General features: G+C 39.9%; 1 protein-coding gene across 1 annotated transcript in view; it reads right to left on the bottom strand.

The window, feature by feature from the left end:
• The window catches only part of Cerk (Ceramide kinase), a 185677-nt gene that overhangs the window by 141259 nt on the left and 16577 nt on the right, over positions 1 to 27841 (bottom strand). The window contains exon 2 of the mRNA XM_071582882.1: positions 901 to 1233. Within this exon, the coding sequence (XP_071438983.1) occupies positions 901 to 1233 (333 nt within the window). The remainder of the gene's footprint in view (positions 1 to 900; positions 1234 to 27841) is intronic.

The raw sequence follows: 27841 nt of genomic DNA, 5'->3' as shown, positions 1-27841 counted from the left end.
TCGTCTTTCATACCCTGTTAGCCCTTAGGACCGACGTTGATGTGTGTCCGCCGGTGTAATGGATCAATGCGATATCTTAGCTATATTTTGAATCCAGAATCATAGAAAAATAAATTAATTTTTACGAAATGAAGAAAATATTTTTAATTATGATTAAGTTATACACTACTAACGGGGAATGCCCATGGAATCCCTGAACCACGTAGATTAAGAAGTAATTTGACAGTAACTGTGCCTCGTTTTAACTCTGCTACGTTCACATATAGAGAGCTTCTCCTTGTAGCTCCAATATTTTAACGAGTTCATTCTAATATTAAAAGAGAAAAAATAACTCGTTATCACGGAAAAACCTGAAAATAATGTCGGTCGTTTATTTTTACTTTTATATTCATAGGCAACGGATTTAAGCACCTTTTATTCATCAAGAGTTGATATAAACGTAATTATTTCTCCCAAAAGAGGACCACGGATAATATAGTATTACCTAAATGATCCTATAGAAACTTTGTAAGCCAAATTTTTAATTACGATGAATGAAAAAGCGAATGTTTTTTTCTTCAATCGATTATTATTGGGCTACAACTTGGGGCTTAGCCCTGCTTAAAATTTACCTTCATTACATTTGAAATGAGTAATTATTCATCGCAAAAAAAAGGCATTCCAAATGTTTTGAGCGTATTTTTCATCCTTAATTCGAAAGGTTTCTGCTGAGAACCGTTCAATTATCTGAATAATTTTATTATTAGGGGTAATAATCATTCGCCCCGTCGTATTTGCGTTAGCTGGACTAGCTCTGTAGGTACAATTTCAATTAGACATTAGGTACCTGCGGACGACGTGAAAGCAGGGGGGCGGGTGGAGTGGGGTTGGAGTAGGACGTTGGGGAGCGGACCGACTCACCGGTTAGGTGGTTGCGCAGCGTCTTCAGCCACGAGGCAACCTGGTGGGGGTCCGTGTGTCGCAGCGTGACACTCTTGTGCCGCCAGCGGTTCTTGGTGGCGCGCTCCGCGTAGTGGATGACGAAGCCCGGCTGCACACCCGCGGTGTTCTTGAGCCGCTCCCGGCGGCTCCGCTCTGCGAAGGCGGCCGCCACCTCCATCTCCTTGGAAGAGCGGCTGGCGAAGGCGGCGCAGCCCACGCGCTCCTCACCCGCCCACGCCTCTTCGTCCTCGGGGCACACCAGCGGGCACGCGTGCACCGAGATAACATCCCTCATGGGGACCGTGCAGCGGGCTGAAACGGAAGAGGGGAGGCCCGTCAGAACACGCGGGAGAGAACTGACTAACATTTGTTTACCGGCGGGTCTTAAAAATAATATCCGAGCATACTTCGCCAATATTTTGCAATTTTTCTCATTAGGGCCTTGATTTTCTAAATTTGCTTAGTTAAAACCTTGGAACACGGCACTGGAGGATCGGTTTTCATTTACTAACTACCATAATTCCGTAAATACATGAACTCAGAAAACCTGACTTTGCTTTGAAAACAGACGCTATTACTGTAGCATTTGTATTGCCTTCAAAGTTTATACACCCATTAAGGGATAACTTTATGGGATATGTTGGCCATTGTATCTGACGCCCTAAACACTGAATTGAATTTCTATTAGAAATTTAATAAGATTTTTGCAATTCTTGCATACTTATGTGAAATTTTATGGTAGGGAATTCCCCAATTTCAAATGGCAAACCATAAACTGTTGTTCTTCATAAGAAGGACCAAAACGTTTACATGCGTCAAAATGATACCGTTACAAAGTCTATTTTTACTATAACTGTGCATTTTTACATACGTGAAAATGTATTAAAAGTTCTTTCCCAGAATACCAATAGAATTGTATCAAAAGATATTATGCTCTAATTTTATGAAGCCATGCAAAACTGTTTGTGGAGTAATTGTCGCAGAGAAACGAGCTTCTAAGTCATTATGAGACTTTTGGATCCCCAAATATAAATATTACATCAATATAAATTATTTTTACATAGTCGGTGCTAAAATATACGTCTTATAACATGGCCATAAAAAGACAATATTGAGGCAAAGAGTGATAATGTGATAATTCAATTATAAAGATTTTAAGGTCCGCCCGAGCCCCTCGGGCGCAAATAGCTGGCGATTTAGAGATGTATCGAACTTTTAATTATTACATCATTAATATATTTTTTATTCTCAGCAGCATAGCAGACTACCATTATTTTTATCTAACCCTTATTTCATTGTGCAGCTTGTAAATAGCAGCGCGTCTCAGATACGTGGACAAGTAAACATAGTTCATGTTCCTGTCTTTGACATAATTTCCATTTCACATAATTATTGGTAACTAACAATTTAGCCAATCTTAACCGTTATTTGGCATGCCTGGTGTGGAACCGCCTACTGCCACACACATTAGCGGTGGCCTGCAGGGTACCATGTACATGTGGATGAATTAGATTTGAGCATCTGTGACAAATGGCAGCGGGGCGTAGGGGAAAAAACTTTCGGCAACTGGATTCAAGATTCCAGGTTTAAATCAGAGACACCCTCTAGTTATACAAAAGCTAAGGGATTTCCAAGCACCATTGAAAACGCTGTCCATACCTCCAACCTACAGGTATGTGTGAATTTCACACGAGTACAAAGCGATATCCTCCTCACATCAAACCATAAATGGCGTTTAAGAGTGCCTTGCGTTGCCCAATAGAAATAAAGTCACTATTCGTAGTTTCTTCTTTGTAGATAAAATAAGACGGTTGGCGAATATGGTAGAAAAAGTGCATTCATTCATTCATTCCTAAAAAATACGTGAAACGTGAAAAAAGATCCACGGGAATCATAGAAGAAAATTTTGCTTTGCCTTTGCAAGATGATTAATTTTTAGGCATTCTATTAAGCTAGACTAAACTTCAGTTGGAGTGTGTACGCTTTACTCATGCAGAAGTTGATGCGAACGCATTCTGTTTTAAGTATGCAAGCATAGTAACAAATATTTTGGGGTAGAGAGAACACATTCAGCTAAAATCACATCATGGTTTTTATACATAAGAATATGACCACAACACTTTAATCCTATTTCAGGTATGTCGGATTAAGGTAAGCTAGATAGAAGTGAATGGGAGACATGCCATAACCACATAAATCATTAATTTAAAAATAAAGCCTTCATGAAATCGTTTACATTCTCTAAACCGTGTGGTCCTAAGTTGTTCAATGAGGCGAAGCCAATGTCTCAGGAGCCACTTTTTTCGGTAACTGTTTCACTGACACTCCAATCACTCCACCAAGATCCGGTGGCATTGGTTCCACTCGAAACGTGGAGAAAGGGACGATCGACTTGTCCCATATTGTGCTGCATCATGGAGTCTGGAGCTAAAAACAGGTAACACCAACCAAGCAAATGTATGGTATTCACAGTTGGCAAAGCCAATATGCATAATATGCATGGTGACTTGAGAATATGTCATGGAATATTTAATGGGAGGGAATGGAGATGAAACCTCGTCCCAAATAGCAACACACAATAAATAAAACTCTCTGTGAGTAGGAAATTTATTTGTAAAGTCGTGTGAGAGGCTATCCACCTTGAAGGAATAATATTAAGACCTTTCAATGATGTGCACCGAATAAATTCGACGAAAATATTATTTTACCATATACTCTGCATATATTGGCACTACGGTCAACAGTACATCTGGTTTTATCTACCGGAGGACAGAAAGATTAATGCTGTTGATGATTTCTACATGTGTACAGAGGAACCTATATCGGGATTAATGAATGCGTTTAGGCAAATATCAATAATTTAAAATCACCTGTATAGACTATTCATTATTTGAAACCAAACAAGACAAATCGAAAGGCAGGTAATAAATTATGTTACAAAACAGAAATCAACATAAAACAAATTCTAGGATCAGAACACTGGGTAGCTAACCGAAATGAAAATGTCTCATCGATTGGAAATTTCAAAGTCGCAGACGAAAACAATGCGGAGAAAGGATTAAAGCGTGGGCTCGTTCCAATAAATGCTCATTGTCCGCAAATACGTTCTGGACATGAAAGCATCACTTGAATGTGGCAGAAGCCTCGCAGCTAACTCGTAAAAGGTACCAAACGACCAAATACCATTTCATTCGACGGAAAAGGTTGAATTCATTGGGAAAGCAATGAAAAATAGAACACGGTGTCACTACCCAGCTCGAGTCCAATAAATACCCCTTCTAATTCAAGCGGTCGTCGCTTAGCAACCAGGCTCGATTTCCCATTCATTATTTCGTACCTCTCTCCCCTGTGGGCATTCCGTCCTCCCCCACCCCTTCCTTCAGCTGGTCGAAAGGGGAGGAGAGGAGTAGCGATCAGACGCTCTCCCTCGCGGAAAAATTGATATAGTTGTGAGTGAAGCCAACCCCAGGGGAATGCGTGGGGCGGCAGAGAGGAGTGAGCGGCGAAGGGATGGTGGTGGCTGGGTTGCTGGGGGAGCAGGGTGCCCCTCGGGCTGAGCGCATGCATCCGCCTAGGGATGACGAATCCCTCGCCCCGCACCTCCCTCTAGATTGTCCGAGGTCATCTCCCAGTGTGTGGTAGTAGCCGTCTTTGGGGGAGGCGGCCGAGAGGTGAGATCATTGGGGATAGGTTGGTAATTTGGGCAGAGGAAGGATTTTCAGGGAATGGGGGACGGGAAATCTGGCGTCGGCATTAGCCAACTCTTAACGGAAGGATCCTAGGCGTCACAAACTTTAACCTAATACCATCCGACGCACCGTGTATTCCAATTTAGGTCCCAAGTAGGGATTGGGACTGGGTACTGAAAAGTCCTGTCATAGTCGGGATTAGAACTCAGGGTAGAAAGCCAGTACACTAGCCACCAAACCAACCCGATCCCCGTCTTCAATTAGTACTATGCTCTAAAACACAATCGGGATCTGCTCCGACTTTTCCCTTGGTCAGAATGAATCATTAGACAAATTATGAAGGTTAATTCAAGATAAACCCTATTTAAGGTAGGTTTTGTACGGTCCCTAATGACTATTACATTCTACGTAACGCGTGAAGTTCTTTTTATTTATCCTTAAGTATATCCCTCTTCAGAGCTTCTTACCTTCTACATGCCTTTCCTTGACGCAGTCCAGAAAGCATTCCTTCCCCTACCTCGCTTACCTAACGCCTCAAGGCTGTCAACATCCCACTACCTCTCAATATTTTCTTCGCCAACTCTATCTGCCTTTTTCGGATTTTACCTAGCAAATGTCCTTTCTTTGCCCGACATATTTAAAATCATTTAACCAGTCTTCCTCTCTGTTCATCTTAATTTTTCCATTCTTTCCCAAACCCATATCTCATTAGATTTCAATATTCGCTCAACGTCTTGCCTCTGAAATTTGATCTTTGAAACAAGAGGATGAGTCTAGATTATGGAACCTTGCGTATTGTGGGTGAGAAGATAAATTAAGAAAGTCAATTTGAAATGGAAAAGACCAACAAGGAAGTTTCTTTTATGGCAAAAGAACAGAGGAACTTGCTAGGTAAAATCCGAAGAAGGCAGATAAAATGGAGGAAATATTGAGAGGCGACCAAAGTATTATTCCAATATTCTTTATAAAACAATAATCAACCCGTCTGTTGGCTACTGAGGTTGAAATTCAAAAGTCCATAAATAATAATACACCTAGTCGAATCTTTTTGGAGAGTAATTATGCATGCCCAAAAAAATGGTGCGTGATTCGTTACATAAAAACCCTGCACGTTATACACGAATGCCATAACGGTAACTACATAAAACGATGCCAAAATGCAGGCCAAGGGGAATGTCAAAATATTCGATGGACTCACAAACAATATTCCCTCATAGGGAGTAAACAAAATTAATTTGATTTTTGTTTACTCCTAATGACTTCAATTGCTTTGCTTGTTTGCGTCGACTTTTTTTCCCATAAGTTGGTAACTAACTTTACAAATAATTGGCAGACGGTGTGTACATTAAATTTGTCGACGAGGGAAAAGAGAGAAGATGCAAACAGATGCTAGCTGGCGAGTTTTGTTTAATGAGACGAACACTTGTCAATGGATGTCAATATGGCTGTTGAAATTAACACTTTAAGCAGCCCCATCGCAATTATGTGTGAGAGAGACAAAATACTTGGGAACTTCCCGGATATTATAATCCGAAAATATTTCCATTTATTTTCTTGCAAATGGATTCAGCTTTGACACACTATTAGTAGCAGCATAAGAAAGCCTAAATGACTTGGCGAATTATGTGGGTCTTAAAATTTATGGGTGTCATAACCAGAAAAAATAGCACCAAGTTTACTTAAAATAACTGATAAATATTTTTCCAAGGTTTTAGTTCCTATTCCTTACGGGAAAACCGTAATTTTAAAGATTTGCTGCTTCACCAGCATGAAACAAATATATATGACCAACACCCATCATAAATCAAACTTCTGTTAAGAATATGGCTTTTTTTCTCCCGGGGGACATTTAACGATTGCGTTTATCATTAAATAAAATTTCATATGGAAAGTTATACGCACTAAATAACTATTATAATAATGTGCCTTTGATAATCTATAATAATGAGACCTTAAGTCTTCATTTAATGTACAATAGTAAGAGATTGCTAATAATTGGATTATGGCATACATATTTAATTATATTTATTATTTCCCATAAAATTAATTTTACGTTAATTCACAGTATCCGATTAATAGAAGTATTATTACGTATATACGTCATATTTTCCTAATCACTTTTATCTCGTATGTTCGAATAAAGTTCTATTTTTCCTTGTTGCATATCTAGATGGCTTAAGTCCTAAGCTCAAGGCCATAAATGAACAACCAGTCTACCAATGTCTCATCCATCCAAAAACTTACCCTACGAGTCTACCAGGGTCTCATTTATGCAAAAACTTACCATTCCTTTACCACTCGTTCGTTTAAGATATAAAGGAATTGAGTAAGGATTTAAGGCGCCTCAAATACACTTAACGCGAGAGAGCATTTTCAATCGTTATCCATTCCTTTGCACCTCACTGCTAACTCCAAAAAATCCATTTTCTCCATCCCAGTCTTTCATCCTCCAAGAGTGGGGCCAATCAGTCCACTTCCAGACCATCCACAAGGATAACCATATACTTGAGTGAAGCCGCCTTAGCCGAAGTACCGCCTCACCCTAGGCTCTCACGAGAAACCCTCCAGCCTAACACCCTCCCCCTGTCCCCCCACTCACGCACTCAGCCCATCCATCAGCGCCCGAATTTCATCAACTACCTCCCGGCCATTTGCCCTGATTCGCGCCGATCTCCTCCGCCAGGTAAATGCGTTAAAGTCTTCGAGATCCTGAATTATACTCGTAGTTTTACTTTGTGAGGAAAACTCCGATTCTGATTCATACGGGAAAATACCGCATAGAGCTATACCGAGGCATAATGATGAATAAACAATTGCGACACAAACTAAGACAATTGCCCATAAACCTTCCAATCATTGAGAACCTTACCCCCGATCTAGTGGGGGGGGGTGGTGTGAGTACCACAAGTGTGTTGGGAAGAAATGGCAGAAGAGAGTTTGATTATTAACGTTATGTAGGGTAGCAAGATTAATATTGGGGTATCATACTTAGGAATGATACTTTTCCAAAATAACTCTACCACTCTGGCTTTGTTTGGGCGTGTTGTTTTTAAGTGATTTGTTTGATTTTCTAAGCCTGTGGTCTTGTGAGAGGCATGCAGCCATGAGTATACCTTGTGTGTGCTTACCTTGAAATATTAAAAATATTTTAAACATTCTACGGCATTTGTGTTACATAATCTTACACTAAAAATTTAGCCGCTGTATGGAACTATTTCCGTGATTTCATTAAACAAAATTTTCTCTTTTGTAATTTTGGGGTTCTAGATCACCAAGCTTTGATGCATGTCAATGATTTTAATCGCATTTGTTCTAATTGCACATTGATATTAAAGGTGTGAGTTTCAATATGAAGGAATACCAATAAACTTACACTGGTTATGGTTAAACGTAATCCTGCACATCTTGCATTAATTCCTTATAGTCCACTAAGGTCAATACCGTAGAAAAATGAGTATTAAAGGAAACAAAAGTTTTCTCTGTTTTTCTGTAGTGGTCATATGTGCATCCTATGAGAATGAGATTCATATTGAAAGAAACTGTCTTGTACCATGTGCTGTATTTTCCTGCTGTGTTCTATAGGGGATATCCAGGGGCGTTTCCTGGTGTAAATATTTACCACAACAGCCACAGCAAGCTATGCCAAAGTTACAACTGATAATCGAAAATGTGGGCAAATGAAAATTTTCATTATTTGCAAACCTCTGGTGGAAAATGAGAATGGTGCATATCAGTTGCTCCTTTTCGTGTTTCCATCACCCAATATAAAATCGTATCCACACGCCGAGCGTCCAGAAATTTCAATCACTCACTAAGCCTGGATCTATTTATAGCTGAGAGGAAAAGAAAATTATTTATTTACTTAAGGAATACCAGTATTCAGGATTAAATAAGAGAAAGTATTTCAATTGATCGTGTCGGTTACGTACCATGCAATGTGTACTTTAAATGTGGGACTATTTTAAACTGTAACTTTATTTTTAGCCGAAACTTTTTTAATGTGCTGGCACTTGTGTCACCAAATTGCAATATGAGTATACATTTGCACTACTTAATGGGTGTCACTGGATGACAATATCCGACAGTGTGTTCCGTCCCGAATTCAGCCCCTACGAAAATGATATGGCAAAAGGGGAATGCTGTGAATTCATCACATACGGCGGTAGAATATTTTTATTGGTACCATTACATAAATGCAACATGTTGCAAAACGCTGTGTGCTAAATTGCTCTCGTCTTCCAGGGAAAACTAAAATGCAATAATACCGAAGAATAAAAGAAAATTACAAATGAAACCAATTTCAAACGAAATTATTTACTGTTTGCGGATGAGCTCATCATCAATCATTTCAAAAACTATCAATCACTTTTCACGCAATTGCTATTTAATAAACAAGTAATTTTTACTTTGGATTAATTACCTGAAATGCATTTCTGTGTAATTTAAAACCAATTGCAATCGTGCCCAATCATCTCTGAATCGCTTTCAATAATTTACGGTCAATCACTTCTATGAGAAGTTATCTGCGACCGATTCCAACTACGCTTTTCACCTCTTCCACTATCACGGGTAACGACATGAATTCCTTATGTCAACGTGACTGGAGACGGAGTAAGAACTTCAGAGCCACCACCCACATTAGGGCGGAAACGGAGAGCGAGGAAAAGGGGGAAATGTCAAGCAAAACTTTTCTGCACCATGTGCATTTTCCACGGGTGGTATTTTGCTGCACCACCGACCTAAAAAGTGTACTCTTGTTTCCGACGGGCCGAATCGTCTCGGGGGGGGAGGGCGTGTCGTTCCCGGAAGGGGGTTTGGGAGGAAGGGAGTGAGGGGGAGGTGGAAGATGGGGTAGGAGGAGGGGCGAGAGACGTCGTTGGACATGAAGTGCGCGCTCCCTCGCAGGAGTGACTCCGAGGGATTATAATATGAGTGCTAATACAATATCCACTCTCGGATTGCCGACGAGAAGCAAGCGGCTCCCCCGCGCGCCACCCTGGAGCGAAGCAATTCCACTACGAGAGCCCCCGACAGAGCGGCGAGAACCTTTCGCGGATTAGATCGGAGCTTTCAAGCAGTCTGAAAGCACTTACTCCAAGGGTAAATTTACATCCCCGTGGAACGATTTTGCTCACTCCTTGCCGTTTTCCTCGTTTCCCTTGGGACAAAAAACCTGTCGTGCGTTTCGGAATGCTTCTAATGAAACTCGTTTTTCATCAACGTAGAGGTATTCCATTATAAACTGTTATCGTTACAAACCTTTTACGAAATCACATTGGTGGACAAATAAATCAAATTCAACATTAGCAAGACGGCGATGCGAAACATATCGACACCCGTGTCGTGATCGATTAATTGGCGCATTACCTTCCGAGATTTCACAAATGTTTACAACGACAGTCATTTCTAACCACAAGAATTTTTTTCCGAATTAAACTACTGTGGTTTATATTACATTTACCGTTGAAAATTTTCAAAATTAAACCATGGTTTGAAACCGGGATCTTGAAATCGATTAAAACCACCCAACACAAACTGTATTTCATTTTACAAGAAACTGCGGGAGATGCCGCAACAGTAACTTTTAACGGCGTCATCCGCTAATATGAATATTCATATCCATAAAAATTTTAATGTCAGAAGCCTTAATTGAAGAAGTTAACAACTGTTACACATTATTTTACTTATATATATATATATATATATATATATATATATATATATATATATATATATATATATATATATATAAGAAAAATTGGAGGAAAAAACCTTTTGAGTTATTTTAATTGACCACTGAACGCATATAGTATGTCGGCGAAAATAGAATATTTTTCTCCCTACTCATTGCAATATCAGTTGGGGCAAGGTCACCTTGGGTCATTCCCCCCAACTCATCTCTAAGGGGTCTGCCCTTTTGCTCTCACTCCATTCCCCACCAAGTCTTTTAGTCACATCCTCAATTAAGGTATTCCTAGGTTTGCCTTCTCCCTTTCTACGCTACATAAACTAAGGGAGTACATTATAACCCGCGTTGTTTACAACGAGCCTCAAGATATGGTCATCCTACCGCTGCAAGCTTATTCTGAATTCTTCCTCCGTTGAAACATTTTTAAGACTCCCTCTTATATATGTATTCATTACTCATTCTGATACTCCATTTATCTACCATAATGTGCTCTTTTCATTTGAATGTAGAACCATGGCAGGCTAACACTGTGCCCCACCAAAGAGTAATAGTCTATTGACTGTTTTTTAAACTCTGTACTTTAAAAGAGTTTGTAATTTTCACACAGACTTTATTTCTCAGTACAACGCGTCTCACCGACTTGCGGCATCATCAGGTACAAGTGGCACACACAGCTGTCAAATATTCAGGATACCTGTATATCCATCGGACAGAGGAGAGTTAGTATAACTACAAACTCTTTTCATATGGACATCAAACAATTCCACGAAATGAAGCCTGAAAGTGTAATGTATATCTGTCCTTTAAATTCAGCGGTAGGTAGTACTCATCACGATGTGGGTCATAACATGGATTCATCATGTGACTTGGTTAATTTACATATACAAAAGTGCCTTAATTAAAATAAGAAATAAAGAAGTATACAGAAGAATAGATGAAGGAGGGACCTTATGGAACACCATGGATATCAGAAGAACCAGATGGATTGGCCACACCCTGAGGTACAATTGATTCGTGAAGAATATAATAGAAGGAAAAGTATAGGGTAAAATCCCAAGAGAAAGGCCAAGGGATAAATACATGGGATAATTAAAAAGAAAGTACATTGCAAAAAATACTAGGAAGTTAGCCAATTAGCATAAGATAGGGTATGATGGAGGGCTGCAGTCAACCAATCTTTGGATTGAACGACCAATGATGACAAGTGCCTTACAAGCCGCTGGAGAGAGCACTAGGATACCAGTCAAGTTGGAGATAGAAGTTTTGCTAGTATCTACCAATCTTCATGTTGTGGCCGTGAATATTGCGAGAGAAAAAATAAAATAATTCCTAAACCTATCTGTTCGATAGGATAACCCATCAATTTTGCCAGGATTGAGTATCATAATGCTAGTTTGATAAATTGACATATCTCTTAAATCTTATATCTGTTTAAGTATATCTATCCATTAAAAGATATCCTATCCATTAAAAGATACTTCCTAAAGAAGTTGGTCAAGGTTTCAAGTCCAATCGATGGAATGAAGTATTGTATTTGCAATGTCCATTAGAGATCTAAACTAAAAATTCAATGAATCCAAACAATAGAGAGACATGCAACAAGTTACTTTCACGGAGTCATCCACAAATGTGAACTGAATTACAGGTATTTCGCAATTGGTTGTTGTGTAAGAATTGGTTACGAAAGTCGACAGGAAATCGAAGCATCCGTGCTCGGGTCCTGGTCAAGGTGAATGACTTTTATGCGGTGATTTCCTGCATTTCAATGCAAAGACAACGACGAAAATACCACAACAAACTTAACTTAGGAGAAAAAAACCCAATTTTATCTTTGCTTTTCTACAGAATAGACTTTACTCGTCGACTAGTTTCGTTTACACAATAAACATCATCAGGACTAGTCCTGATGATGTTTATTGTGTAAACGAAACTAGTCGACGAGTAAAGTCTATTCTGTAGAAAAGCAAAGATAAAATTGGGTTTTTTTCTCCTAAGTTAATAATGGAATTCTACAAAGTTAAGGCCTCAACCATTCAGTGCACAACAAACTTGACCAGTTGGCAAGAAAATGAAAACTTTGTTCACCTGCAAAATTCATCTTATCATTTGCCGAATGGTATGGGCTTCAAAGCAGAAAGTAAACAAAAATTGATACCGCAGATACGAGAGCGGTTCAAAAAGTACCCGTGTTTGACGACACATGGCGTTCCTGAGGGAAATTTATGTTATCATCGTGTGCTGCCATCTATCAAACGACGGTAAAACACATTTCAGACTGATTTAAAAGTTATTTTGGATTTGGCAGCCATTCGAGTAAGACGTGTTTCGTGATTTTCGCTAAGATGGAAAAAGAGCAGTATCGTTCGGTGATTCGCTTTTTGTTTTAGGATGGGTAGAAATGTGAGGAGATAAAAACAAAGTTGGATGCTGTTTACGGGGACACTTCGCCATCTATGACCACAGTTAGATATTCGTCCAACGAGTTTAAACGTGGGCGAACATCTGTTTTAGATGAAGAGCGACCAGGACGCCCGGCAGACGTGGTTACCGAGGAAATCATTCACAAACTCCACGCCATGATTCTCGCTGATCGACGAACGAAAGTGCGCGAAGTAGCAAAGGCCGTGGGTGTGTCGACCGGAACGGCAATTAATATTTTACATGATAAGTTGGCGATGAAAATATTGTCGGCCCGATGGGTGCCGCGATTGCTCACGTCGAACAACAAGCTGATCCGGCTGTCAACTTCGAAAACTGCATGAACTACAATGCAACAATTTCAGAGTGTAAAAATCATTCGCCTTGACTGGGATCCCAGTCAAGGCGAATGATTTTTACACTCTGAAATTGTTGCATTGAAATGCACATTAGCGGATGACTCCGTTAAAAGTTACTGTTGCGGCATCTCCCGCAGTTTCTTTGGAATTTGCATGAACTACGTTATGAATTGCTGCCGCACCCCCCGTATTAATCCGATCCGGCTCCCTGCGACTTCTTCTTATTCCCTAAAATGAAGAAATGGCTCGCGGGAAAAAATTTATCTCAAACGAGGAGGTTATCGCCGAGACAGAGGCGTATTTTGGAGAGTTTGACAAATTTTATTTTTGGAGGGGTTAAAAAAATGGCCGGAACGTTGGGAGAAGTGTATCCTTCTTAAAGGGGACTATGTTGAAAAATAATTTTTTTTTCTTGAAAAAATGGTTTCTTCATTTCTAACACGGGTACTTATTGAACCGCCCTCGTAATCTAACCACCTGATTTATTTCTATCCACACTTATTGTAAGAATGAAATATTTGTGCTCTAAAAAGAGTAAAATTAAACCAAATAGTTTATAGAAGGCCAATTATCACAGGGGGTTTTATTCCAGTGGGTTGTTCTACGAACCAGAAACCCGGGTTTGATTCTCGGGTACGCCTCTGGGCACCCTCAGCTTCACACAAGCTGTGTGGTTTTTTGGATACCAGATCTTCCCGGGAAACCATAGGCGGCACAGGGAAAGGAACTGAACTCCCTACCCAGATACTTGGATTTCGCGCACCGTTAGGCTTAGTGCTAGGTGAACCCTCACTCTCAACTATCAAATCAATCTTCGGGTTGATAACTAAGATATGAAATGGACCAGATACGTTATCAAGGATGCAGAGAACAAAATATAAATATAAATTGTCTGGGACACCGGCAGAGGAAACCGTTTACATTTTATGTGATTGTAGCGACCATATAATTCGTGGCAGACGGATAGAGCTTTCAATTTCAGATGCATTACAGTGGCTTTTTGTGGGGTAAGAGCCAAGTTCACCCGACGTTATCGGGGATATTGAACATGGGTTTATCGCAGACCACTCGTCCTTCAATCAAATCCGTCGATTCGTTAATCCAACCTCAGAAATTACTTCACCAAATAATCGGGAGCATAATGTTATCATTCGAAAGAAGTAATTCTTACAAGCATTTTCTCACCGATAGCAATTTTAGACAGCCATCACAGCCGCAGGCTTTTATGGAGGATGCAACTTTACAGACACCGACCACTTAAAGCGAATCCAAAGTCGACGGATAGAAGAACGTATAAACGACAAGGAAGAGACCGCGATCGCAATTCTTCCTTCCCACGACCCTCCCACTCCTCACTCACTTCCCCTCACCCACCGGGCCTTTGCAAGGAGCGATCCCCCCACTCTCTCTCTCTCTCTCTCTCAACTCTGTTCTGAGAAGATAAATTGTCAGGGCGGAGGGAGAGGGAAGGGGGAGGGTGCGGAAGAGAAGTGGGAAAGGGAATCACGCAATCGTTCGCTGGGGATCGTGTGTACAACTGAGCGAGCGTACCGTACGCGTCGGAGTGCCAAGAGAGGCACTTATATCGTGCGGCGGTGAGATCCGTGCCACCCCTCCGACGGGGCCCGAGGGGGTTCGGAATTCACTCCCGGAGGGGGCTGGCTGCAGGGGGCCATGGGCTGGCCGCTGGATCCGGCGATTCATCGACCGACCCGCGACGTATCGACTGCGACGTGCCATCATCGTCTCGCATCGTGGTTGTTTGTTTGCCTCTCGTCAGGCCCCGATCTGTAATGCCTCGCTTAATTCAGTCGCTGGCCATGATGGATATTTACTTAACGCGGAGTTTACGGACAGGTCCGATTTTATAAACAATCCACACCGTTCTTGGTGAACGTGCCATCCATAATAATGCCGTCATTGTGTTAACGAGAATTTCTAGCGGTCGATTTGCACTTAACTGGCGATTACAAAACTAATTTTTGGCGTTGATCACAGGTTTTGAGTTAAGTTTGACTTTGGTTGAACAAATTATTGTAAAACCGAGTCTTAGCAATACAATACATTTGTCTGCGACGTAAACAAGTACGATATCAAAACTAAATTCTAAGACAGCGATCATAAAGACTAGGAGTACTCGAATGCCAATGAGGATTAGTTGATATACGTAGTTCACAAGCAGTTGAGTACTGTGTGCAAAATCGACTCGATCCCATGTAGCCCTTCGAATGAAACGCCATCATGTTAAAAGGTGAGAAATATAGATTATTTACAACATTTTGAAATTTTTCCTTGACAGCTGTGATGTTATGTTCCGGAGAATGTTTTCAAGTTGTCCGCTATGCAATACTCAGGACAATAAGGAATATTTCTTTATCACTGGAGCAGAAACACCCCGAAACTTAAGTCGCATGTTTTTCACAGGGTTTCTCGATATTAGGCAAAGTATTCCAAAAATCTCCTCTCACTGTATTCAGCCATTGAAGCCTTTTATGAATGGGAAGGAGTTAACATTGCGATATACTCGTATTCATATCTAAGGCATACGTTATTTTTTCATCTATGCGATTATCTACCTCAATTAACTTGTGCTTTGAAGAGTGATGAGGGGGCGGGCAACACGGAGCGGGGATGGGAAATTTCAATCTCCCTCCACTAAACGAAAACCTACTCGGCACTCGCCACAAATCGCTGATGATGCGAATGTGCTTTCGCGGGGATGCGAGGGGGGCGATTGATTCAAGTCCCTCACGTCGTTAAAAGGCCAGCCGAAAGACCTATTTTCCAGTCATTTCGATGTACACGATAACCGACGAGGACGAGAAGTGACCGGAAATACTTCCGGTGGTAACATTTCCCACTGCCGATGAAAACCTCCTTGCAATATAGTATGAAAGTCGAGGATTTTCAAGGAAAACAAGAGTCAGTGCAAGCAATCCTCTTTGCCATTTAGACGAGCCAATAAATTTAGCGGTCGTAAACATTTGAAAACTCACTCAAAGACTATAATCACTGACCCTGATCCAAATAACTTCAAGTATAATGAATGGCTAGCGATAGACACATTTAAGTGATAACATTTGATTTTGCACAAACAAATTTATTTCTCTCTAAGCCAATTCTATTCTCTGACTACTGGATTTTTCATGCGTCATCAAGTGTGCAATGCAAGTGCAAACTGAAATACTGGTTGCATATAACTTTAAGTGCACGTACTTATCTATGCTGTAAATCACTAATTAGTCATGAAGAGTGTTTGATCAAAGAAAGCTTTTGAGGTCGCTAAATCATTTGGTCTAATATTAATCGTCATAGCAGGATCGAATATATGAAGAACTTCCTCAAATTTTGGAGAGAAGCGGGCATTTTAGAATCCAATTACTTTGATAGCTGAACACACAAGTATATCAATTTTTGCACGTAATTATCAGCTGGGAAATCGAATTTTCCAAAGAAAGCGCACGCAGAAGTTGACATGTCAAATACATATACACAAAAAATACAGCCACACTGTTGCCACTGCTATTAATGATCATTGCATTACAGAATCAGAGTGGCAGGCTCGCAACCACGAGTAGACTCGCAAATTGGCGACACAAAAAGCGGCGGATGCGAACGATGGAAAGGGAGTCGATGATATATTCGCATACCGGTGACTGCGTGAAGCTATCGTGTCGTGCATTTGACGTTAAATTAAGGTACCTGACTCGAAAGATATCATGCATCGAAAGAAGCCAATAATCTATCATAAGGTTCGATCAATAATATCTAAGTAATGAAGCACATTGAGTAGGTATTTTTTTATCTTTTATGCTGGAAGAACTCCAGGTAAAAGTGCAAGGGGGAAATTTTCAAAGTGCTATTGGAATGATTGTTCATCTGCGCGTATTGAATGAAAAACATTTATTTACGTCACATGCCATTACGCACAGGAAAATATCCACTTTGACCAGAGATAAATTTATCATAAACGAAAAAAGTGGTTCTTTTATCAAAAAACAGCGCTTTCAATTGGTATAAAACCAGTCGATCAGTTTTTAAGTTTACCTTGTCTTTTTTAAATGTTTTTTTAATATCTATGCTGAAAAATACTAGAAACATGGCTCTTTTAGCCAATCCCTGGACAAAAAAATGAAAAGGGCACAGTTTTCTTTGTTTTCTTCAGGTAATTTGTCATTGTTCTCAGTCCGGTGAAATAGCCATGTGACAGCATTTCCCCGTTTTTAAGGGTGGCTGAATTGGCCGCGGCGTTTGCTGGACAACCACATGTGAGTTTCACTTCGGGCGCTCTCTCAGTAGGCAACAATTGGACGTGCGCATTCATGCATTATATTCCCTAAGGAAGAGTAGTCTGGCGAGACGTTAACATATATACCGCTTGGCGAAACTTGAAGGAAGTAAGTGAAATGAGAAAGAAAGCGAAGAAACTAGAACGGACGAGTTTCAAATATAACGACTCAAGCGTTATTAGAACCGACAACACACATTTTCATCCTAAAAACTTATTCATAGGTATCTTCACCGGTCATTACAAGATGTATCAGTTGACCAGGAGCTATGCGTTTCTTTAAAGGATTACAAGGGAACTGAAATAAGAAGTTTTAATATCTCCAATTTAAAAAACTTTCAATTCAATGGTTTCAGGCTCTACTTTGTGAAAATTTATGATCACTGAAAATGTAAACTTTGTATTTTTTCATACTAAACTTTATTACACTACTACGAGTTTTGACGCATGGACGATACTATACCTGATGATGTCGCCCAAGCGCCAACACCGTATAATAAAGTTTAGTGTGAAAAAAATACAAACTTCACATATTCATAGGTTTCAAATGTTTATCCGTCATAATTTTCACCAGACCTAAAATCTTTGGGACACTTTATTTCCATTGTCAAAAGAAATGTTTCAATTATCCACGATTAAAAAATCAAATAAAGCCACAAATATGAAGTTTTGGTTTTCAACAAATTTTTTTTGCAAGGCAGTATCGCATTCGTTCGAGTGACCTTTATTAAAGCTGATAACTCTTTTTCCTTTACATTCTCTTCACATCTACCTTCATGTATACTGAATCAAAGTTTCGGTGAGAGAAATTTCTCTGCATTCTTCTGTTGACAAAAGTGATTTCTAGAAAAAATAAACCTATGTGAACTTCACATTTTGTTGGGAATGGGCATGACGGACCCACAACTGACCCCCCTCCCCAGCCCGATCGATCAGATTCAAGAAGCAAAATAAAAAGTGATGGCGTTTGTAATATTTTCTTTGTTACATTCACTTTAGGGGCGAAGTAGTTCAGTCGGTAGAGCGCTGGGCTACTACAGGAGCTACCTCTTCGATTCCCGGGGATGCCTCTGAGCTCCCTTAGATTCACCCTGTGCGCCGTTTGATTTTTCGGGTATTAGATCTTTCGGGGAAACCACAAGTGGCACAGGGAATAAATAAGTGCCCCCAAACTATAAGCATAAATTTCACAATCAGTATAGGGCTTAGTATTAGGTGTGCCCTATCGTCAACTATCGTACCAACCTTCGGGTTATTTACTGTGGTTCTGTGGCATCATATTCACTATTAAGAGTAATTTATTCAAAGCCGCTAGCCTCCAGGATTGCTTTTGAACCCAATATCCTTTCTTTTTTTATTCGATAATTCCAAAAAAGATAATTGCAGCCGACGACCCGCTGGCCGGTAATAGCATGAACCAGAAGTTTAATATACGAGTAATTTCTAAGCATTACTCATTTCCCTACCCCAGAACACAATTCATTCATTAATGTTACAGTCAAATAACAACGCCGAGAAATATTTTAATGGCAATTTTTTGATAAAATAAAAAAACATAATCGCACGCGAAAGCGAAGAAGGAATAAGACAAGAGCAGCGAGATTTTACAGCTCTTTTATCACATTACGTGAATTCAAGTGAGATTTTCAGATTCTATTTATAACTTTCATTGCTTAACCGATTTTAAAATAACATAAATGTCATACTGATGTTGAATAAATCCCTTTGTCTTCTAATTCATCGCACCTATGTACTACACTCCAAGCTGTAATACAGTCCGCTTTGAAGGTATCTACGGATAATGGGTGGGAATAACTCACTGGTGGTTTGCATTAAAAGCAGAAATTTCATTCTGTAGAGCTAAAAGGACGAGTTCTTTTGAAAAAAAAGAACCACGATGTCCTCAGGGATAATCGGGGACATCTTAGTGGATCAGTCTGGATGCTTTTTTCATCCGTTGTAATTTTCTCATAGAACGGGGTGATAACACAAAAACAATTGGAAAGCCACGTACTGTCCGTATCATTGTGATACAAAAACAACCCTGAGAGGAAAAAGCCTTGAGAGACCATTAGATATTTGACGAGATGAGATAGTAGAAATTAAATTAACAATATCTTCACTCGAAATATAAAAAGTTGCCCTGACCATTCAATTAATGTCAAGGTATTCATTTAGTCATTCTCGGCTTCTACTTATTTCGTGGTGATCATCAGTAGCATAAAAATGTCCTCAAAGCTAAATTCAAGATCTGTTGAAATTTCGTTTGAGGAAATAGAAGGATGAAATAAAAAGCGGCACCGCTCTGAAAGAGGAATGAGGGCCACTCATGGAACTGCGAGTTGAACTCGCACAAGAGTTGAGGATGAGTAGGATGTGACTCGACATTTAGCATCGGAAGTTTTACACACCTGCACGATGAACCAAACGCAGGGAAAATATCGATTTCGCGTTTTCAAGAGCATGCGACGTGCGGTCTCCTCTAGGAGTATCTCAACCTCTAGCTGACTGGTGAGCGCTTGTACTGTCTGAAGTGAACCATTACGAACATCAATATACAAGAGTGAATATATTTGTCACACAATGACTCAACAACAGTACAATTTTGCCTAACATAAGACAAGATATAACACCGTTATGGAGAAAAGCTAAAGGTTCAATGTTGAGCGTTAATATTATTATAAAAAGGCTGCTCACAGTAATAATTTTAAGAACAACGAATACAAGAAGCACTGGTTGGCAAACATTGCTGAAGTCTCCACTGCTGCCTGAAATCACTCCAGCATATAATAAGTGAGGGCCAGATGGCGTATATTCATGGTCAGAGCAGCACTCCAAATTGGCGGAAGGTATTATTAACATTTTTGCGGGTAAAATATCATCAGCTACCTCACCCCAGGAGTTGTTCCTAGTGCCTAGACCTACAGTGATGAGTAAAGGAAAGGTTAGACAAAAACGTCGAGACTTCAAAATTGGCCGCACAAGTGAGCATGATGAAGGGTGGAGTGGCTGGCCCAGTATCTAGACCAATGATACAGTTCAAAAAGTACACCAAGAACTATGATCTGATCGACGATCGGCGATTAGCGCCTCTGGCTGATAAATTTTCTTTGTTTTCACGCAAGCTATTTACGCGATTGTTGCGGAAAAGCTCGGATACCACAAATCGTGTGCAACGCGCGTACCTAAAAAGCTTACCGACCAGCACAAAGAGCAAAGAATGTCGAAGGGATGAGCATTTTTGGATCGCTACCAACAAGACGGAGATGACTTGACCTTGCACCTAGCGACTATTTCCTTTTCTTACACTTGAAACAGTGTCTTGATCGACAACGGTTTAAAGATGACGAGGGACTCAAGACTGCTGCTGTCAACTCGTTCCATTCTCAGGAGGCGAACTTCTATGCTGAGGGATTAAAGAAGTTGGTGCAGTGATACGAAAATTGCCCAGAAGTGGACGCCACTTATGTATAAAAATACGAGGGTGGTCTGAAAAGTTTCCGATCTCAGAAAATTTCAGAAATAATGTCTTATATCTTTGTTAGGTCGGAAACTTTTCAGACCACCCTCGTAGAGTCGAGGATTTCTAGGAAACTAAAACTGTAAGCAAATACTCTTGCTAACGAATATTACTTTATGTCCAAACGGCCCTTGATTTTCAAAAATCTCTCGTACATTAATTGATAATTCCTTTATCCTTCAACAATTTTCGGTGTACCCAAGTTTATTGTAATGTTTAAACCACAGTTAAGCGTTAGTTGCAATTAATCCATTTCTCCTACCAAGCTCTATTAGTTCCTCCCCATGATCATTTCTTAATTCCAAACCGTACTCCTCAACCTCGCTCCTCTTTCTCCCTTCGTCCACCACCTCGTCCGATACCCCCATCAACCAAGTCTTTTCTTCTGGGAACAGCCGCAATCATTTCCTCCTATTTCTCCCGTATATTTCTTCACTTCTCCATCCTGATGATCACTTATCATGCTATAAGCCTGAATAGGAACCTAAATTGCTGGATCTGCTTTTATTTCTACTAATAATAATAAAATAATAAACTCTCATGTCAGTCACCTGCTCTGTCTATTAACCTTCTGCCTACCCTTTTGCTAAAAAATAGTGCTACCTTACCATCTCCTCCACTGAATATCACTCAGTAACTATCGCTCTAATAATTGTTGCTACCTTTACGTCTCAACTCGAAGAGCCCTGGCATATCGATATTTTATCACTCAAGTTCCCTCCTTGGTGTTTTCCATCGTCCCTGTCCTCGTCATCAACGTCGCTCTAACACTTTATGCCCATATTCTAACAATTGCGGCCCACTTCTACGTTTCATTTTCGCCTATTTTCAATTCAGCTGACCAGGAATTCCGGGTCATAAAGACCGCGGATGCCTTAGGTCCCTTATTGCGGCGCGCGATATCCGCCCCAGTGAACCGAGTCCCGCAGTTGCCACGACTCATGACTACATCTTTTTTCTATATCGTAACGCCGTTGAATAAATAACCGAGGCGGTTTCCCCGTTGCCTTCTTGAATTGGACTTTTTAAGGTGAAGCCATCGCTTGAAAATGTACCATTGACTCGAAGGAAAATGACCTGGGCGCTCTCGTATACTTAACACGGGAACGCTCCTGAATTTTTGTTTTCACACATTCGACATGCCAAACTGAAAAAATGAATACTTCCCTGGACCTCGTGCTTCCTTGTGACCTTCAAAGAGTCACTATAAACGGAACGTCACCAGATCTTATGCCCTTCGACGCGAGTCTAACATGTCGCGAACGGATCAATATTTCGGCCTCCAAATTCGTTACCAAACTCATTGCATTTAACGATTATAAATACTTTAAACAATGCTATTTAAAATCGAGTCTGGTATAGGAAATAGCGTGGAACCAAATACTAAAGGCGATAGAAAATGTGAAAACTGCATTAATGAAACTCCATTCCTTTAAATGCACACGACAGACACGCCCCCCGTAAAAATTGGCTTGTTTAAACTATTCAACAACTCTTTGTTTAATTCCTACATTTGAAAGAGAAATGAAAACTATACTTGATTAATCTAACAGTTTCAGGCTTAACTTGGTGGAATTCTTTCATGGTGAGGTGAAAGAAAGAGAAAAAACAACTTTGCACTTCCACACACTTTTTTAATATAACACGACCATGGTTTCGATGCTGCGCATCATCTTCAGGTACAACATAACAAAATTATTCAACTTATATAGCCAGGAGCCAGGTAGGGGAAGTCGGGGAGAGGGGTGGTAGAATTTCATTAGTTCATTTAGCATTAGTTCCCCCTCACTTTCCCTTTCCCTTCACCCACCAATGATTGCTACCACCCCTCTCCCCGACTTCCCCTACCTGGCTCCTGGCTATATAAGTTGAATAATTTTGTTATGTTGTACCTGAAGATGATGCGCAGCATCGAAACCATGGTCGTGTTATATTAAAAAAGTGTGTGGAAGCGCAAAGTTGTTTTTTCTCTTTCTTTCACCTCACTATACTTGATTAATTTCAAGTCTATATAATAATGTCGAACTTCTATATACTCTCAAATACTTCCTCTTAACCTAAAAACCTCGAAGGGTAGCAGAAAAGTCAGAGGTGGGAGCTGAAGCATATATACTTAATGAGCCATATATCGAGAAAAAAATATACTTCAACGCACCCTAGCGTAGGCGTCAATCGGATAATTGAATAATCATGGATAAAAAACAAGTTTTAATATTTTCATGACCAGCGAACTTCATAATCCAAGAATCAGAGGAAAATTCAAAGAACTACCAGATGTCACCAAATTGACTTTCAAGGAAAAACTGTTTCTGAATCTAAGACGGTATTAGGGATAGATATGCAGATAACCGTACGGTCGTTTCTCAGTGTTACAGTACACACCAATAGCAGAAGCTCAATTCAGTTGCTACTCGGTAAAAATTGACACGATAGCCTCGTAATTGCTCCACTGCAATGGGGGATTTGGCAAGCATATTTAAATTCGCCAGACTCTTGGAAAAAATTGCGTTAAAAGCCGACGCTTCTAAATGTCCATTTCAATGTTACCCTTCCAATCAGCAAATTTTGCAACTCCGCACCTCAATGTCCAGCATCACTCCAACCAAGAAATCATTTCCGAACAAAATAATAAAATAAAAATTCAACTCAATTCATATTTCATTAGTAATGACATTTAAAATTATATCTTATATTTTTTTTCATTAAAAGAGATATTTTTGGACAAGATGGACGAAAGAAATTATCCTTATTCAGAATAGTCTATTTCATATGATACATAGAATCCACACAATCTTCTCCAACGTAACTTGTTAGAATTTTTTTATTACGTACGTAATCTTAATTCTAAATAATCAGGCCACTCGTGCATCTTTACATTTTGCATGCTAGTATTACTCTTGATTGTTCACCTTTTCTTTTTAATTGCTCATTCAATATTACTTAGTGACTTAATTATTCATAATCCGTTTGATTTGTGAATATAATAGTTCAAAGGGATGTATACGAAATGTACGGTCCTACACGGGGCTTGACGAAATTTCCTCGTTGGGCATGCAAATTGGACGACAAAAAGACTATTGATCAGTCTGAGGGGCTCTAACGTGCCGTGACGTTTAAGCTATTCGCCCGTATACACCTATTGCAGAAGCTAACTTTTCTGAGCCTTTTGGTCTCGTACATATATAAACTGAATTCTCGGTGCTAATCCGAGGCAAAAACCCTAGGACTGTTTTCTACCCTCAGCTGAACGCTCAAACGGCACGACGACCCAGAGCCAAAAAAACCAAGTCGTGAAGGAAACGTGAAATGCAATCTTCCAAATGGAAAGAGTTACATGACGGGATGGCGGAAAATTTTTGTCGGAAAGTACTCGTAGAATGTCTGAGCCAGGTCGTCAAGCAAGGATTTGAGGCATATCGCTACAAATTCAGGGCAAGCATCGATGAAATTACGTGTACATTCTGGCAAAACGTTTCGCGAAAAACCCAGATAACTCTTGAATGGAGACGATTAACTATTAGTACTGAAGTTGAAATTCTTAAGTACTGTATCATGAAACTTCGATTAAATGTTTCTAAAATACCGCCATGAAATATTTCTTTCTAACCATATCACAAAAATTTCAAACGTTTCTCGTTCCAGTGGTGTCAATTTAGTCTAAAACTTTAGATGCAACTATTCCTAACTGATAAGTCGGGATTTATTTTTATCACGAAAATATTTTTGCAATCATAAATATTATACTTTTGGTTTGATCTCTACTCCTCCTCTAGTCCTCTGTAAATACAAAAGTATAGAAAAACCTCAAACCAAATAGATTTTCCAAAGAACCAAGAATATAGTACTGACTCCTTAATATTATAAAAATTTAACTTATTCGGCTGAAGAACGCCGCCGAGTTTTTCTCCGTTCCACTTTATGCCTGACCATTCCTAATAACCTACCCAATTCTAATGCGAAAATGAAATTGGCTATCAAGTACCTCGTATTACAATTGCACAGTGGTTCATTAACTTTCCTCATGAACCGTAGGCTTCACTGCCTCTGAATATAAGTACTGCTTGAAGAATGAAAAATATGTAAGATGGCGGGGAAAGTGAACTTGCCTCAGGAATTAATAATATTTTTGTAAAATCTCTGTTCGATATAATACAAATTAAACAACAAGGCTAAAAGTAACCTATTCTTATCTTCGCTTAACAGAGTTGTGCAGAGAAAAATATAAACATTCAATAGTGTTCACACCTCTTCACTCCCCGTGGGCCTACAAATGTGAGTATTTCGAGAACACAGACGTAATCACACGCAAATGACACAATTAATTGCGCCGGTCGGATTGCACTTGCCAAATATTCCAAAGGTGAGGGGTTACTATCCGTGGGCATTTTATCAAGCCAGCTAGACACTTCAAGTTACCTGCAAAACACATTGAAGCGCAAACCCATAAATCTCCTAACATAATTTCAACCTGTAAAGTGCATGAGTCTTCGGTGTTGAATGGGATCTGATATCATTGAGAGACTTCGTATGAACAACCTACGAGAACTGGTTAATTGACAATGAATCGATGAACAGGACCCAGGCACCTCGTAATCTGGCATCAGTTTTTCTTATTTATCCGCCATAAATGAGGTCACGTTCATAAGGGAAAGGAGGACGCCCAGGTGTGATTAAGTGGTAGTGTGGCGTTTTGCTGTGAGCAAGTGTGACGCCACACAGTCGAGTACCTATTGCACCCACGTCTACACCGTAAAAACACGGACGGGGAGTTTGGTGATAAATACCTTGAATGAGGGTTTTTTTTAAGTACGTTGAAGCGCCGCATTAAGGAGGGGAGGCCATAATTATTCAAGACTCGTGACCATCGTCGGTCGACCACTAACGTAAATGGTTATGGCAATGCAAAATGGCATCACCAGTCGCAGCACTCGATACTCAATAATGTTATATTAAAACTAAAGATGTTGCGCACTATCTTCTGACGGAAGTAATTCTGCTGCTAGCACCCTCCGAGCTCTTCGGCGAGCACCAGCTCCAGCGAGCTCACAACCTCAAAGACGAAATTCGTGTAGGCTGAAGGGGGAGAAAGCGGTCATTGTTTCAGGACCGTGCGTTTGTTTAACTCCCACGATATGGAGTTAAACTATTAGCGGGTGAGCAAAGTCTCCCCCAGCTCTAATGCTGCAAGGGTAGGATTTTCCGCCGAGAGCTTGGGAATAGCGAATGGCTTAAGGCAGATTCGGCTTTTAACTTTCACTTAATTCCCACCATTGTGAGGGTGTGCATCGATTCTAATTGGTATATAATGAGTATAAAAAAGGAAATTGAACCGAAACCTTCAGCTTCCCGGCCGGACTCGCTGTCTCTGGGCCCACTCTGCTCCCCTTGAGATAATTTATCCTTGGCTTCACAGGTAAATAAGAGAGATGTGTTTCGAAACATTTTTTTAAGGAATAAAGCATGACAATAATTTGAATGTGAATATTTTCCATTATTCTGCAAACCGAAGCGATCCTAAGGTGTGAGATACGATGAATTAATAAACTCTTTAACTAATAAAAAATAACGCATAAATATAAATTAGGCGGCATTGAATAAGTAAATTGATAAACGGCAAGTAACAACTCTTACTTCAAACCTTGCAAGCATCCCATATCTTGGAAGGATATGCAAGTCTCCTTTACTAGACTTCATTGGACGAATGGTGAGTTTTTCCTGAGATGAAGTGAAGGAGGCGTTCTATTATGGCGTTCTCCCTCCCTCTGACATTCCTACGTCAACCGTTTCACCCATATCTCATCGTCTCCCCCCTACCTTACACCCGGCAATAACCATAATCGTCCACAACACCCCCCCATACTATCCACCAAGGGTGCTAAATTTTATTTATTATTTATATTCATAAATTAAATATTTATTTTTAAAAATGATTAATTAAAAATATACGTCATGGTTGTACACCTGATGAGGACGCTACGCGTTTAAATCTAGGTCGTTTGAATAAATATTTTATGTGGAAATACAAAGGATATTCTTGGATTCATGAGGCGTTCTACATTAATTAGGTCACAGTTATCACATAAGCCGACTCTATGTGACCATTGGAGTAAAATCTATTTAAGGGATTAGATCATATTCGCAGAAGGTCCAAAAGATTGGTGAAAATTTTCGGCGACAAGAAATTAAAGATGATGGAGGAAAACTAGGATAAAGGTCCGTCCAGACACGAAGAGAGCAAGAGAGAGAAAGACTTTTAGATAAGCCCAAAGCACTCGGTTTCACTTCAGGCACCGAGGAAATTCTCAAACTTTATCCTCTTTTCATCTTGAAATAAGAGAAACAAACTCCAAAGGTGACCGATTTAAATATCCGCTCGTCCCTCATGAAATTCGAGAGCACAGCAAAAGAAAGGTCTTACACCCCCACAATTGTGATAGACATAACTCGCTGTGGTATCCCATTCCTTTTGCCGACAGTCAAAGGTCATTTATAATAGCACGATTAAAGGCCCAATTCGTAATACCCCCCCCCCTTGTGGCTTATCGCAAAGTATGACGTAGGACTTTAAGTCGTACGTCACGTATTACTAGAGCAGAAAAATGTTGAAACTCAGATTGAAAAAGTGAAACGATTTTATTTGTTGGGTAACAATCTCAACGTCATATTTGGAAGGAAAACAACGCATATACGTTATCATCTTCATCTGCGGAAATATCGATTAACATTAAATTCAAGACGGGAGAACCATTTTTCGTGAAAACTGCTATTACTCCAAAGAAATACCATTGATGATATGATATTGCTCCATCAGATTTTAACCGATGAGTGATAAATATTTTTCGATTTAGAAACTAGACAAACTGACTGCTTTTTCTCCGTAACCTATATCATTTCCTGCGATACTCATTGACCCTTTTGGCACACACGAACTATTGCTATGTAGCTAATAAAGTGACC

Source organism: Hetaerina americana, unplaced genomic scaffold, assembly GCF_022747635.1.
Source record: "Hetaerina americana unplaced genomic scaffold, ioHetAmer1.1.p SCAF_12, whole genome shotgun sequence".
NCBI lineage: Eukaryota > Metazoa > Arthropoda > Insecta > Odonata > Calopterygidae > Hetaerina > Hetaerina americana.
The sequence above is the reverse complement of the archived record's forward strand: the minus strand, read 5'-3'. Positions and strand labels throughout refer to the sequence as shown.